The sequence below is a fragment of the Manacus candei genome, unplaced genomic scaffold (assembly GCF_025592945.1).
Source record: "Manacus candei isolate 608988 ecotype Guabito, Panama unplaced genomic scaffold, ASM2559294v1 h1tg000003l, whole genome shotgun sequence".
In the NCBI taxonomy this organism is placed as follows: domain Eukaryota; kingdom Metazoa; phylum Chordata; class Aves; order Passeriformes; family Pipridae; genus Manacus; species Manacus candei.
Window position 1 is genome coordinate 17,361,139 of NW_026138051.1, and position 16,459 is coordinate 17,377,597.

Genomic DNA, 16,459 nt, shown 5'->3' on the forward strand with positions numbered 1-16,459 from the left:
CCTCAGCACTACTAGAATTTTTAAATTACACTTCCAGAATTTCAAGTCAATATTTTCAAAATCACTCTCGGGATGAGAGGTGCATTCTGATTACTAAAGAGAAATCTCCTTGACCTCCTCTCACACTTACATTTATGTCCAAGTTCCTATCAAGTGAAGGCTGGTGGAAGCAGCACTATTGGCTATTCCAGGAATGCAAAGGTCTATGGAAATGAAAGTCTGAACTCAGCACAGAATGACACTGAACAACAGGAACTGAAAAAGCTGTGACAGTTGCTGTACCTTTTAAATAAATCAATACATGAATTATCTATGAGCCAGCACAGGTTTACAGACCTTTACTAGGATGCTGTGCTATCTGTTAGACATGCTTTTTGTGACCAGGAAAACCAGCTACTGTTCCAGATCACAATTGCCACATCAGCTGTAAAAAAATCATCTGGTTCCTGTAAAACAGAGTATGCTCTTAAATAATTAAAAAAAAATAAATTCTTGAGGAGCATCATTAAAGTGATGTCTTAGAGCTTCAGTAACATTTGCATTGCTTCTACTGTTTAATTGTCTGGATTTACCAAAAATTGAGGCTTTCCAAGAGAGGAGGATTTATGTGAAACCATATCCATCAATAACTTTTTCGAATAGTGATACAAGCTCAGGGTTAAGTTCTCTCTTCTGATCCATCTGGATGCTCTCCAGCACACATTAATAACTCTAGCAGAGGAAACAGGCCAATGATTTGTTGCTCACTATCCTGCAGAGTCTGAAGTGACAACCCTTTCAGGTAAAGGGCCAAACCCCACTGTCTCAACATAAGGAGTTGTGTGCTTCCAGAGAATATGGCCATGGCTTCAGTGTCACAAAAGTCTGAGTGAACTAAGGCAGAAACAGATGTAGTAAGGTATAAGAAACGTAATACCTTGTGCTTACGGAGGCTCCCTGGGCTGGTGGGTGTGGAGATCGGGGACTGCTTGGATTTGGGTGTGGACAGCTGACTGCTTGAGGTCCCGTTTGCTGACAGAAAACAAGACAGAAGCTAGAAATCAGACAAGCAAGGGGAAGATCTTTCTCCTTTGGGGAGATGGAAGGTCTCCAAACATTTAACACAGAAACACAATAGTTTATTCATGTTAGGCAGGAGAAAAAACCCAAACAAATACCATGGCTATTAACCTAACTCAAGGCTTTCAGCTACTCGGGGTAATTGACTGCAAAATACAGTGGAATAGAAAACAAATAGAAGGAGCAGTATTTTACACAGCAAACATCCACCAAATTGATCCAAGATACGCATCATCACAAAAACAGAAAGACAATGTCTATGTTCTCAAACAGTTTAAGGGTGTGTGGAAACCAGAGGCTGAAGATATCCTGAATCCTAGACAAGAAATGTTAGATGATTACAAATTGGACAAACAGTAGCCTGAAATGCCTTGGATGTAGTAGCTGTGGGTGGGATTATGTGATCAAAGAGCCCTTCTGAAGCCTTGGTGGAAGCACAGGGTGACATGACACATCTCTGCTCTTCCCTGCCTGCACCAGAGAAGTGGACATGGTCTATCAGGGGAGGAACAGAAGAATTACATCAAGAAACAATCCTCTGCAAAGATCTTTGCAAAGATCAAAATCTGGTCTTTTGGGTTGATTTGTTTGTACATGTTGCTTTGAAAAAAAACATAGTTATTCTCAATTTAAAAAAAAAAAAAAATGTTATTCATTTAAACCAAATGGCTTTTGGAATGACTGTTCCAAGCTTTCACAGGCCTGGGTTTTACTCAAAAGTGAAGGGCATGGGTCTATGTCAGGGCAAGCTGTTATGCATTTATTGGGTTAAAAAGGAATCAAAGTAAATAGCATATTATGCAGAAAAAATGAAGGGAAACCAAATGGAATAAGGATAAATCAATTGTTTTCCTATCACTGATGTTCACTGGGGTAAGCTAATGTCTTTGATAATTGCTAGGTGTCACAATACCTTTTTCCTAAGGACATGCTTACACATAGTGAATTTGGTCATTCACAGGTCAGGTATCAGCTCCAGGGATACAGATTCTCTTGTTACCAGGGGTTTAAACACAAAGCTCCATCAGCACAAGTAGCCTTACTCGAGGGAATTCAGACTCATGCTGGCTGTGTCCAAGGGTATTGTCCTTTCTGGCCTTTTCTTTTTTGCAATCCATGCAGCTGGAGGCCTTATTAGCATTAAACTACATATCCCAATCAAGCCTATAGAAAGTGGCATTTCCAAAACCTACTCCAGATGTTTATGTATTCAGCACAAGCCACAAAAACAAACCTCAAATATTTTGATTGTCATTTCCTTAAATGGCTGTAGTGTTGCCGGCCCTCCAGATAAATACACAAATCCCTGCCCTTAAGGAAGGAATTTTGAGTTGGGTTGATGTTTCACACAGAAAGCGAGCATGTAATACTCCAGGCTGGCTGTCCTGCTCTCAAAGTGCCCAGCACCTCTCTATATCATTTCTCTAACTGTAAAGGCATGCACAGAGGAGGGTGGATGATTTCAGCACACGGCACTTATGTTTTCAATTGTAATAGCTGAATCTGCAAATGGGCTACTTAAAAATAAGCAAGTACAGCAAGTACTTGAGTGTCTGGAGGAGACTGAAGAAGTGTATAAAGTATCATACTGTAAGATTATATATGGGTGTCGTACTTTTAAGAGCAAAACCAGCACAACTCTTGCTTTAAATGCCTACAACAGCCTCTTACCTTCTTGTGAGAAAGAGGAGGGGGTGGCTCAGGTCTGTAGTATCACTGACCCAAATGCAGAGGTCATACAAGTGAGTTCAAATAAGTGTAGAGAAACATGTAAGCCTCAGGACAAAGGAGGAGCTACCAGCACAGGAGAGCAGCTCAGGCTCGATTCGTGGTGATGTGGGTCCTCTGTCTTCATCTCTCTGCATTCCCTCCTCTATTGGGAAGAGGAGGCTATTCATCACAGACAGCTTTTTTTCCCACTGCAAATGCACCTCACTGAGGAAATTTCTTGATTTCTTGAAAGGTGGTAGAAATAATGGTTTATAGATAATTAGGGAAGAGAGTGAACCTTTACCTCCCCATTCCACTCAGACCATTCTCTATTGGTAGGGGGAAAAAACTAGTTATGGAAACCCAGAGACTGTTACACGCCGGTCCCTGCACTGTGCTGTGACACTTCACTGTGCTCCAGTTCTGCAAAGTGAGCTGCCCTCCAGGCTGCTGAGGAAAAAAAGTAGAGTTCTCTACCTATAAGCCATATAATGAAGGCAATTCAGTAAAAAAGAACTCGGATCTCTTTTATGTTTTATTTCACCAAGTGACTTTGTGTTTCCTATTAAAGAAAACGTGGGATAGAATAGTTACTAATATAATCTGTATTAGCAGGAATCCTTCTCCAATGCCTAAAAAGCCTCTTTATTTATTTTCAATTGTCACTGATCATCCTAAGATGAAAAATGCCACCTAACAACTCTACAAAGAACCAAAATTTCCCTTCCCCAAAGAGGAAGACTGGAAGAACAGCAAACAGTCAGCGTGCAGCAAATGGATGTAATTGCTGCAGAGAAGGATAGAAATTCCCTAATACAATGAGACTTTTAAGTGCTACAGCAGGGATATTAATATTTTATGAGCATCAACAAAAAAACAGATGTGACATCCAAATCAGAAATAGAATGAGATGGATGGATATCATTACAAATACAGTAAAATTTTGCAGCAGGAGCAACAATTAAGAAGCCCAGTTTAATTTTCTCTATGTCTGCTAATGAAGAATAGTGTTCATAAGCAAACTTGCCTGCATTTCTTTTGAACTGAAATGCAAAAAAATATCAAGAGGCAAAGAGCAGATCCCAGGTGGTGTATAATGCTGCTGCTCCACTAAAATCTGTTGATGACTTAGGATAGCTCAGGATCTCACCTACACTCAGCTAATGGGAACTATTCTTTATAACGAGTTTTTATTAGAATTCTTTTGGGTTTTCTTCCCACCGTGTTGTTTTTTGTGTCTTATGCCTTATTTATGTCATTGTATTTGCTTTGCAAGCCCAATCTACCTTAAAGGCCCTTTGTGCATATAACACATCCTTTAATTGCATGCACATGTGCACTACATTGTTTTCATAGGCTCCTTATCTCCTCCAGTGCACAAGGCAATTTGTACTTGAGAGAAATCAGGCTTGTCCAGCACATGAGAGGGACGAGGGAGAATAATCATGTCATGTTTGAGATGGCTATGAAAGATCCAGATAAGCTGAATTCTCTGTCTCCTTCTCCCACAGATGTTTTAGGATCACAGAGTCACAGAATCTCATCCCACCCCCTGCCATGGGCAGGGACACCTTCCACTATCCAGGGTTGCTCCAAGCCCCATCCAACCTGGCCTTGGACACTTCCAGGGATGGGGCAGCCACAGCTCCTCTGGGCAACCTGTGCCAGGGCCTCACCACCCTAATTTCTTCCTAATATCTAAAACTACCCTCCTTCAGCTCAAAGCCATTCCTCCTTGTCCTATCACTCCATGGTCTTGTCAAAGTCCCTCTTCAGCCTTCTTGTAGGACTCCTTTTAGCCAAAATTCCCATATGCAATTGTTCTGTGACTGTTGCTCAGGCTTGCCTGGATGACTGGGACTCTGGACCTGAACTTCCAGTGATGATGAGCACCAAGACCTGTAAATGAAGTTAGTGAGGTCCATCTTTTGAACTCCCCTTTCTATCAGCATACAGAACTGGAAAAAGCAGGGCCCGGGGATCATAGTGAGTGCTCAAAAGGTATGGAGATATCTATTTCCAGCAATTTGTAAAATAAGGTTAATGCTCCTTGCTTGACTGGGCTTCCCAGGATTCAGCAGATGAGTTCCTAGTTCGAGGAGCACATGCTCATACACCACAAGACTGAGAGAAAGAACCACAAAATACATAGATAGGTTTGTCCCCAGGTCAGGGTTTGAAGTGTCATCAAGAAATTAAAGAGAGGGAACAAGCAGAACAAGGACAGCATAAAGCAAATGTAGAAATAGCAGCTTGTTTAGTGAGTACAAGCCTTCCTGCACTCCAGGACAGAGGAGCCATGGGAAAAATAAAGGCTCCATTGTACTGTTTGTTCAGGAGTGGAAGAATTCAGATTGCACAGGCATCCCTCGCTCAGGCACCTCCAAACTTCCAGCCCCTCAGCTCTGCAGGGCTGGTATCCTCTTCTTACCAGGTTTTGTGAGGGGATCTCTCCCTGGATGTGCAGTGTGGACTGTCAGTGAGCAGAACATACACAGCACAAGCGAGAGAACAAGCTGCTGTCTCTCATGTGCAATCCCAAAGACATCTGCTGCCTTTTTAACACATTCATATATAATGACCCCGGGGAGCCAGCTCTGCAGTCAGGACAGACTGACATTCTGTGTCTGTTTTGCTAATTGCTGCTGCCTTGTGAATATGCTTTTGTCCCTCTATCCAAACCTTCCCATTAGAGGACCGAGAAATTAAGGTCCTGCAGCAGTGCCTCAGAGTCCTGTTCATATTCTCCTTGAGCCAAATCAAGGCAAAACTGGGCAAAGACATTTTCACATTTCAGTTCAGGCACCTGTGGCTCTCTCCTGCAAAGGATTGGTTTTAAAAATCATTAACTCTCCTATCACGACGCATATTATAAAACTGAAATATAAAATTTGTTATAAAACAAATACCTTGTTTGGTATGTGAGTTATTGTAAGATACGTTTTTATAACAAAGAAGTAATGGCAAATGACATCATTATTTTCTCCCCTGTATTTCTCCCCAGAGCTTCAGCTCTGTCTTTTCCTTGGTTTGACTCCTTATTGGAGCAGTCTGTTAAAGAAATTTTGCCAAACCTCATGCTGATCCTATTCCATTTAAATCTCACGGACCATAGCAGCAGCACAGTGACTTCCCTCCTTATGGACAGTTTACCTTTGTCATCTTAGGAGAGGGATGGATTTCACTGCTCTAAGCTATGCCTTTTAGGAAAGCTGACTCCATAGAAAGAAAAATTGAGGCTAGAAATACCATAGAAGCTTTGTAACTCCAATTTTGTGCTCTAAATTGGGATCAAATATATTTGGGCCATCCCTGGCAGAGATCTTATTTTTTAACTGCACAAAGTCTGACAGGGACTCACAGGCTCTCTGAGAGACCTGATGAAGTAATTAAGTTACTTATAATTGAAAAGTATTCCTAATATCTGATCTGTATATTTCCTATTAAAGATTAAACCAATGTCCTGTCCTATCCCGCACTGGCACACAGGAAAATTGATCCTGATCCTCTTTTCAGTACTTCAAATGAATTTGGAGAGTGTTACATTGTCCCTTCTCAATTTTCCTTTTCTCTAACCTGGATTAATCCATTTCTAGAGAAAATTTCTTCTGGGTTTTCTCTAGTTTGCCTGTGTCTTTCTTGCATGTTCAGTTTGTACTGAAACACAACAACTCAAGCTCACCTAAGGCCAGACAGAGACACCAATCCCACCCAAATCTCAATTCATACCTGATATATGAGAAAGTAGGTTCAGCTTTCTTAGGCAACATTTGGGAGAAAGGCACTTGGATACACTTGTTGAAGGGAGAGAAGTAAAATCCTGATGTATTTTGCTAAGTGCACTTCGCTGGAAGCAACATGATGTGAGAGATGGGTGGAGGATGTAGATGAAAGGCTATGTCACAGCTCCAGTACCAAAGAGGTTGGAAAGCAGAGGATATATTAGAAGCCCAGGTGGCAAAGCAGCCAGGACCTTCCAGTTAAACTGAATCAAGAGGTGAAAACAGTCCCCTGATGGAATGATCAGCATAGAGTCTGGAGGAATAGCTGGGTCTAACCAGAAAAGGTGTGTATATATATATATATATATATATATATATATATATGTATATATTTGGGGGTTAATGAGAGAAGGAAGAAAGGATTCCCCTTGGGAATATAAGGACTGGGGTCTGTTGCCATCTGCTTATAGCAAGATATTTCTTCGTTCTCCATTCATTCATTCAATTCTCATTCGTTCGTTCCTTTAATGACTGTACAGTAAATAAAGGGGAAGGTACCACACCAAGAAAACAGCGTTTAACAAGTTCCTGTGGATTAGCTGCCTTACTTTTTGAATATCCTTGGAGCTGAAGAGCTCTGGCTGCCTAGGGGAAACTGAGCTTTTCACAGTGAGGCCATGACACATCGAGGCAGGAGGCAAATTCCCTCTGGCAGAAGGGACGGATTCAGCCAGTGAACTCAGACCACTGCAGCTGGGAGCTGGCACTCTCTGTGCTGTTGTACTTCTGTGCACGGCCTTTTGTCCTGATGCTTTTTTACAAAATATTTTGTTTGTGTGTTCTCTGTTACTCTAAATTAATCCATGTTATTTTGGAATGGGACCTGACCACTTACATAGTTTGCTGCCAGGACTGCTGCAACGAGACAGTCAAAGAATTTATCACAGTTCATATAAACCTGAATTAAGCCTCGGCTGCCTCTGTAGGCAATGCATGCAACCACCGTCCACATGGAACTCCACTATTGTCATTTTTGCTGCTGATAAATAATGTACCATTTTCCATATGCTTTAGTGGGGGAATGGAATAATTAGGATGAGAAATGGAAGAAAGTAACATCCTTTTCTTTAACTGCAGTGTGTTTGTAATGAGGAGGGTTCATAATTCTTTCACTGAAGCAGCATGGAGATTTACCTCTGAATCTGCACTGATATCAGTGCCCAGATATGTCACAATGGCCTTAGAGACTTAGAGGGTACAGAAACCTGCTTAGAGAAGAACTGCAGAGAACAGAAACTAACAACACAAAACCAAGGAAACTAAAGGTTCTAATATGACAATATATCTGATATCACCATAGCAGAGTGAAAGACAGCAAAGATAGAAAGTATGAATGGGTAGGAGAGCAAACACATAGCAAAAAGATATATATATTTGAAGTAAAACTACTTTTAAACAGTTTCATAAATTAAATGGGTGAGAATTCTGTGGGGCAAAAAAAGTCAGATAATCTTTTATTAATCAGGCTTCAGTAAGCATTCCTTGCCTTTTTAATGTGATAACTTCAAAATCCAACTAAATGTAAATATTGATTCTTAAATGATGTGTAAATCCACCTAAATTATTACAAATTCAAGACAAGAATACAAAACTGTATTCTTTTTTCTCTCTGTCCTGAGTAAACAAATCTTCCATCTTCCAATGCTGAAGGAGTTCAGTCTTTTTCATTGTTATTAAACAGGACGGGCTGCCATTTCTTCCTGTATTGAAATTACAGGAAAGTACGAAAGACCCTTGTCTGGATGGATTAAGGAAACCTGATTTGTCCTTCATTACTGGCCTTAACTCCAGGAACTGGCTATTGTTCAGCATTCCTGGTTATTTTAATCTCCCTCTGAAAAGCTCTGCTGACTGTGTTCATTAAACCTCATCAGATGAGTCACCATTCTGTTCCTGTAAGTCACTCAATCAGTTAAAATCAGGAGCACAATAGTTGCCATTTCACATTAGACTATCTGCTCATGCAATAAAGTCTTGTTCTGGTGGTAATTAGTACCTACCTGATGCTTATGGAGAAGGTTTAAATGCTGTTTCACAACTCGTGCATGAGCTGACGCCCAGATCAATGAATGTTAGTTTGGGATTTTTTAAATCAACAACATAATTTCCACCATGCCTTCAATGTACCCACACAACTTTACCAGGCATTTGGAATTATAAAAGCTTTTTAGATTATAGCAAGCCTGAGTTTAAGAACAACCTACACTGGCATATTGAAGAAAAACTTTATGAATGTAAAATCCCCTTACAGAGAAATACCTTTATTTTAAAATTACAGTGTCTTGGTATGTGCCAATCAATTTCACACTGTCCTTTTAAGTAGCTAAAGAACCAACCAAGAGACCCTAAAAAATCAAACTGCTTCCTGGGGAAAATCCTTCTGATTACTGTCAAGTGAATTTTATATCCAATAATCCAGTGTCTACTGATGGTAGCTGTTGTGTGGTGTTCCCATGCAATATGCTGTGTGTAAGCATGAGGGGGAAAAGTCATTTCTCTTTTATATCACCTGTGTTAATGTTGTGGGTCACTTGAATTCAAGATATGAAGCTCTCCTGGAATCCTGGCATCCTCTTTTTGTGATTTGGCTATTTTAGTGACAGGCCATGTCTGGTTCTCTTTTGGAACAGAACAGGCAAGCAGATGACACACTAGATGTTCATTGTGACTCTAGGAACTTTCCATGACTCTAAAAACTATCAGTTACTATAATTACTACAATGTGCAGCCCAACCTTCAATTGCCAGGCTCTGCAGCTCTCCAGGTGAGCCACACCACCAGTCCAGGGGCTACTGAAGGAGGAGGGAGGCTTTTCAAGTGGTGCAAGCTGCAGCAGTAAATTCCCATTTTTCCTTCTCTTTTATTAGTGAGTGACTGTCTCAGGATCACATCAATAAACCCATCACCAGTTCTCCAGTTGCAAGATCACTGGTCTTCTTTCAATAACTATTAGAAGAAGCCACTTCTGACCTGTACAATAATTACCACTAGCTTTGCACAGAAGGTTATTCTAAATCAGTCTGTATCTATAGCGGACATTTGGGAGCACTGTGGGCCTTGATTTCCTGCCTGTGAAGTGGAAACTTCTTCTAAAACATTGTTAGGGAAGGAGGCTGTGAGACTGTGTGTGGTACAACCTCAAGCCACAACTGCACTCAACCAACCAGAGAATTCCTTTCCAACATTTATTAAGTGCCCCCTGTAGCACCAGACTCTTGTTTTCAAAAGAATACCGGGGTTTCCTACGCAAACACACACAGTACGTGTCTTTCCCTCGAGCACAGTCAATATTCAGACACCAAGAAACAATCACTCACCATCTTGATGGTTACCTGAATCGGCTGGAGACTTGCTGCGGCGCATGGGCGCTGGGCTCTTCGCCGAGCTCTTCTGAGGGGTGGGAGAGGACTTGCTGCCCGTGGCAGCTGCAGGGCTCCCCTTCATCACCCGGCACTCTGGGGGAACACACAGCAGCCGTGGTTATGTCCCTGTGCCCATGGACAGAGGGTATGAAACACCCCTGGGCAGCTCAGTGCTTTGTCTCCGAAAAGCAAACATCGAGGGCGAGGGGAAAAGCTGACATCAGCACATTTTCTCTAGAGCAGAAAGGAGACCTTTCAAGGGGAGGGAAAAGAGGATGGCTCAGCTCCTCTAGAGGAGGTGCTGAGACAGCGTAGGTGCCAGGCTGGGTCTAGCAGGGCCTGTCTCCAAACCTGTGTCCTAGCAAACATTTTCTGCCCTTCCCCTTGCCATAGTTCTCACTGACTAGTGAGCACAATGAGTCAACACTGAGCGATGAATCAGGTCAAGAAATCCAGTTAATTTGTTGCAACCCTTCCGTGAAGATTTAGTAGGAAGAGTGATGACTGCAACTTATGCAGGTGCAGAAAGCCAGGAAACAGCTCATGGCATGGTGTAAAGTCTCCAAGTGGCAGACTGGACATCTGCCCCAGGAGACTTTCACCCAGCCTGAATCAGCCTCTTCTGTCTCAACAAGTTGGAGCTTTTCAGATGCAGAAAGGAAAGAAGACAAAATGGTTCTACAAAATACATCCTCTGTCCTGGCCAGTCATCCCTTTCAGAAAGGTTTGTATAAACAAGCCCAGCAGATTTATGCGCTTGAAGACATGAGCAGATGAGAACCCCAACTGTGTTTTCTTGAAAAATAAATACGCCAGGAAGAGGGATAAATGTAAACATGATCTACAGGGTCCTGCAGAAAGGAACTGAAATGCTAACAAACCCCTGTGTGTCCCAGGATTTCAGGCATGCCAGATCTTCAAAAGCAGGGTTTATTTACATTGAAAGCTAACAGAAAAAGAACTTTCCACCCCTCAAGTTATTAACTTAACCCAGTTAAGAAGAAGACAATAAAAAGGGAATTTCCTTTTTGTCAAATGCTAACGGGTCTCACCTCATCTCCTACAACAGCTTGTCCTCACCAAGACGTAAAAAGTGCATTTTTTACATATGTGAATTACATGTTCCTCATACAGACAGTTTCTAATAGAAAAGTTCAGCTCAGCTCTGCACACATGTCCTGCACTGAGGACCCTCTTGGCTGGATTCTCCAGTGGGAATCAACTAAGGCAGCACATACCAGATAAATAACTGGTCAACTGAAAACAAGCTGTCTGACCTAAATGTATGTGTTATTTAATTATATATCAGTACATCTATGAAAATGTAGTTGCCTTAAATTTTTCCCCAGGCTTTCCTCATTCTCAGACACTCGAGAGTCCGTCTCTTCTCCTTCTGGATGGTTTGCAAGAGAGTTTGCTCTCGGGTCATGCAGTACAAGAATATGAGGAGAGGATGCCTTGTGCTCCAGGGATACTGCATGGCAATAATTAAACCTACAATGAGTTTATTTTCTCCCCAGATAAACGATTTTGGAAATTGTAAATCGGGGATGGAAAAATTTGTGTGCGTGTGTTGTTTTGTTTTTTTCCCAAAGGTACTTGACTTCTCACATATGATGTCATAGAAAGGCTTGTAGAGGTCCAGCACTAATATAGCCCAAATTTTTTATACATGAAGAGCAGTACTGATGCTGGGGGATGGGGAGATGCAGGGAAGGTAGACTATCTCTCCTTGATCCTAAAGAATACAGCGTTTCATGAGACAATCTGAAACAGCCAGCCACTGTGTTAACCAGCTGAGACAAAACAGGAGGAAAAATCCTCTTCAGTCACTGCAGAAGTTATATTTTTCAAGGCTCTTGGATATTGACAAAAAACATTGCAACATTTGCATCTTGGAGCACAACTCACTTGCCCAGCCATAGGCACTGAATCTCTCAATCCTATATCACATGGGTATCCCAGAAACCAAGAGGGACTCAAAAGATGTCAGGCAGCTGTGTTCAGTCACCTGAATTACTCACTAAAAAAAATATACATAAAAAGTAAAAATGCTTCATATTACGTCCTTGTGAGAGCTTCCAAATTTATTTTTTTCCCAGGGGAGTAATTCCTTGAAAAGAAAACCAGCTTTGCATTTTCTAGCACAAAAAGGCTGACTCTGAGGAATTCCTCCAGCTCAGCCCTTGGCAAGTGTCAGTACACCAAAAGCAACCACAGAGCATTTGCACATCTGGAAAAAAGGCTCTGAAGGTGGAGACCTGACTGTGCTGAAGTTGCTGTAAACAGGCCTCCAAACATCACCAGGGTGTGACATTTCCATGGGCTGGTCTTGAAACCAGTGGGTACAAACTGGACAGAGCAATGTCATCTGGAGGGTGCTCAGCAGCAGGGATTAGAGGGTGGAATCTGTGGTGGGCAGTCAAGAGGAAAAAGATGACATAATCCTCTCTTATGCTATTTCTCATTTTGTTTCCTGATGTCCTGCCAGAGCGAACATAATAACCGGCAACCCTGGTGCGTGTCATCCAAACAGGCAAGAAAAAGTTCCCCATGACAGAGGAGATTTTAGTAAGTGACAGTCATCTGCAAAACCTCAGGATTTGCAGTTCTCCTTGCAGCATCTGACTCGTAACAAGGAAGGATGATGGATGTATAACGGGAAAAAGCTGCTGGCTAACAGCTCCTCATCTGCTTCCTGCGAGGTGCAGGGCACCCCTGCTCCCCTCAAAATTCCTCTGGGAGCTGCAGGTACTTGGTGCCTTCCCAACAGCAGGCTTGGCTTATTTATGTGAGAGAAATCCAAGATGGAAAAGTGAGTAGTAACCAGGAGTGTAGGCAGAGAGCTGGGCTTCCCATCAAGTCGTTCTGCTAGGATTGCATCCAAACTGTTTTACAGCGTGGAACTCCCGCTGGAGCTGACTCAACTGCTGAGTGTTAAAAAAAATATGAAGCTCAGGTTACAGATTGCTTCCCCAGCCTGACACAGGCTTTATTCTCTGCCTACAAAGTCTCAGCTGAACCTTGGAAAACTTTCTCTTAATTACCCAAGACCATCAAAATGGGTTCATCTGGAGTACACAGGTCAGAAGCACCAGCATTAAACAAAATCAGGCTTGCAAAGGAATCATAAAAAAGTAATGTTTGAAGATTAGAGGCTGCTTGACTTTCTGGCATACAGCTAAAGTTCTCTTTGGTCCTCAATACCAAGTCAGATTGTAGCAGATTGGACAGCGTGGGACTCGTGTTCCTTATACAGGATACCTAGAGCTCTGGGAAACGAACCTAAATGCTTGGAGGACACATTTTAGAGTTTAGATGGTCAAAATAACATTAATTTCCTCTTATTGCACTCACTAGCACCTGCAGGCAGCATGTGCTGTTGGTGGATAGAGTTGCCAGGTGGGGTGGGTGGTAAATCCTACAGGCAAGCTCTGTATATTCTGTGAAATCAAAGATTTCATGGCTTAATTGATCATAGAGACTCACATTATTACACACCTCTGCTTGCACTCGTAACAGGGACAAATAATGGTGCTGTCACAGTTGTGTCCCCCTCCAAAAGGGAATTATTGCCCTGCTTTGTGAATCGGCAGAAGAAAGCAGTGGAAGTGTGATTATTTTTTTTTAACTGTTGCTTTTCCCTATTTTTTTAATATTTACTTGTCTACATAAGGAGGTTTAGTTCTCAGGAAAAATATATCTCTCCGACTGTAACTGGAGAAAATCAAAAGGATACACTTGCAGTAAATGTCAAATGGAGCAGGAGTTAATTTATTCTGACTTGGGCTACCTCAGCCAGTATTTGCCTGATTATAATATCTGCTGACTGGATAAGTATCACAAAAGGATGTTAAATTCCATGTACTGGGTCTTGAAAATCAGAATAGAAGCATGCAGCATTATTATCTGATACAAGCAACTGAATGGAAATCAAATAAAACCACAGCGTGCGTTTGATGTTACCGCTTTCATCCAGAGAAAAGTCATCCTGTGCATAGCGGAATTTTTCTGGACCACAGGCGATAAACACATCATCATCCCCAAAGAAATCATGGAGACAGGTCACCTACAGAGAGAGCAAAGTCATTCATTTTATTTTTAATTGGCAACATTCTGACGTGGCTCAGTTTTAATTTAAACAGAACGGCGCTGCCTCTCTGCTCTTGCCCCCCGCCCCATGCTGATTTGGTCCTACTCTCCATAAGGCTGGTGCCCATCTGGGCAAGTCAAGTGTAACAGTGTAATTAAAAAAAAAAAGAGAGAAAAAAACTCCAACAACTATCTTGCACATTCTGTGGGGAGTGGCATTTCCCATCCATTCAGGAGCTGACAGAATACACTGATCACCCTAATGAATGACACAGCTACTTCTAAAATAAGAAGCAGAGGTTCCCTCCCTGCCACATCCACAGGCAAGGCTATGACACCACTGCCCATGCTGGCGAGTATCTTAGTACCAACAGACCCTGAAAACTCAAAGAACCACTAAGAAGGCAAAAAGCTGCTGGGCACAGCACAGGTACACAGATGTGACTCCTCTTAAGCGATCCTGATGCTAAATTTTCAAGTCAAAAGGTTTATCTGTGCTATTGATGGAGGAACCCTAAGTCTGACTAGACATCTTTCCCACACAACCACAATATAAATGCATGGATTTACTCCAGATGTTGTGCCATCTTCTCCCTGCTTTGGCCACCCAGACACAGGATGCTAAAGCACCATCCCTCACTGCAGAGCTGCTCATCCCACAGAAGGTCGAGGTGTAGGGAAGGTGGTTATTGGGTGGGAAAGGCACAAGGAACCAGGGAGGAGAGGCTGCAGCAGCTCCAAGTCTGGGAGCTTTGCCCTTGAACAGCTCAGTGGGAAAAGGAAAAGCAGTAGCTTTCAGCCACCTAAAACTACAACTCCTCTCTGTGGACACCACAGGAGCAGGATGTAGAAAACTCTTTGAGGTAAACAGAAGACACAGTCACACCAGCCAGGGGCTCTGAGTGCCTTGCTCTCTTTTTTTGCCATCCTAAATACAAGGAAATTATATCTTGCAGTACCTGAAGCTCCAGACTGTGGCTTGCCTTGCAGCATCAAATAGAAGCAAAGCACGAGATGTGGGAGCTTCAGATCCACTGATTTAATCAGAGAACTGATATCTGGGAGTTCAGGAATCTGAAAATGCAGGCAGGTTGTGGGAAGCATTCCAGCAGGAGAAAAGTGCAAGATGCCATCATGCTGGGAGCTAATCCCCACATTCAGCTGGCAGAGATCTGCAGTTCTCTCTACTGCTCTACAGGTGATGGACTTGTTTTAGCAATATTTAACGATATCCTGACATCCCAGCCATACACTGACCAAGTATCGTGTCAGGAGGAGCAAAAATGTTCATCTGCAAACACACCAGAGCGGAACATCTCCAGCATCAGCCAGCCTGGTACAACACCCCAGCCACACATCTGAACACCTGGCAGAGCCTAAGGTGGTTTTTTTTAAGTGCCATTTCTTCAGGAAATCATTTCAAAGGACCACAAGATCGGCACTGACATTTACAATGGAGGTATGAGGGTGAGAGCTGATGCTGATGTCCAGTGTTTTGCCATGTCTGGGGTCTCTACAGGGGGTGGATGCACTGCAAGGGACTGGAGAGAGCACTGGAGATAACTGGGGAAACTTACTGCAGGCAGAGCTCGATTTCCATATCTACTGATCTCTTCGAGCTGGACTGTGAAAAGTTAATTTCAAGCTCTAATAAATCAACTATAAAGAAGGCTTTTGGCTATCTTAATAAGGCTCAGTATTTCACACTGGTTAATGTAATGTATAATTAAAGCACTGCCTACGAGTGCCAGCACTGGTTACAATGCCAAATATTAGTGAAAAGCTTGCTTTTCACATCGCCATGATTTTCAAAATGGAGCAAGCTGAAATCTGCTATGGCTTTGATCAAAGTTAGAATTTTCTTTACTAACTTCAGTGAATTCCTATTTCTGTTTGCCTCAAATTAGATTGGAAATAGTTAATAATAAATCTAGAGAGAATTCTCCCAAAGAAAAGATGACATTTTAAACCAGCACTTGGTGTTACAGTCCTCCCCCCCCTGCCCAGGATGCGTGGCACTAATTCATTTGCAAATAATTGGGTTTGGCTCAACACACAAGTTCCCATCTGAATGCTAAGCACTGTAGTTACGCCACAGAAAAGACTCCTAAGGGTTCCTAAGCTCACCCTTCAGTCCAGGAACCACTGCTCAGTTAAACACAGTGCAAAGCTGAAGGATTCAAAAATTTTCCAACCTTTCACATGAAATCAGAAAGTACCCACAGGTACTTTGCTTTTTTTTGTCTCCAGGTCATAAATTGAAGTGTGTATTTTGTCCTTGCCTCCCCACAACCACCACAAGCAAAAAGAAAGTCCAGGCCATCACAAAAACCTTCAGATCAAGGCTCCAGACATAATGGAAAACTCCCAACATGCACAAGGACAGAAAACTGATTGCATATCAAGCAGGGATACTTGCAATTAATTTTGCTGCTGTTCTTTCAGGTGTGTTTT

General features: G+C 42.3%; 1 protein-coding gene across 5 annotated transcripts in view; it reads right to left on the minus strand.

The window, feature by feature from the left end:
- Positions 1–16,459, minus strand: part of DCX (doublecortin) — a 91,673-nt gene that overhangs the window by 13,242 nt on the left and 61,972 nt on the right. For 2 of the 5 annotated variants that reach the window (XM_051786526.1, XM_051786499.1), the window contains exons 4-6: positions 13,880–13,982; positions 9,884–10,006; positions 917–1,011 (exon numbers count right to left, since the gene is read on the minus strand). In XM_051786526.1, the coding sequence (XP_051642486.1) occupies positions 917–1,011; positions 9,884–10,006; positions 13,880–13,982 (321 nt within the window). Of the gene's footprint in view, positions 1–916; positions 1,012–9,868; positions 10,007–13,879; positions 13,983–16,459 lie in introns of all 5 variants that reach the window. The other 3 variants (XM_051786491.1, XM_051786517.1, XM_051786509.1) reach the window with 3 other exon arrangements.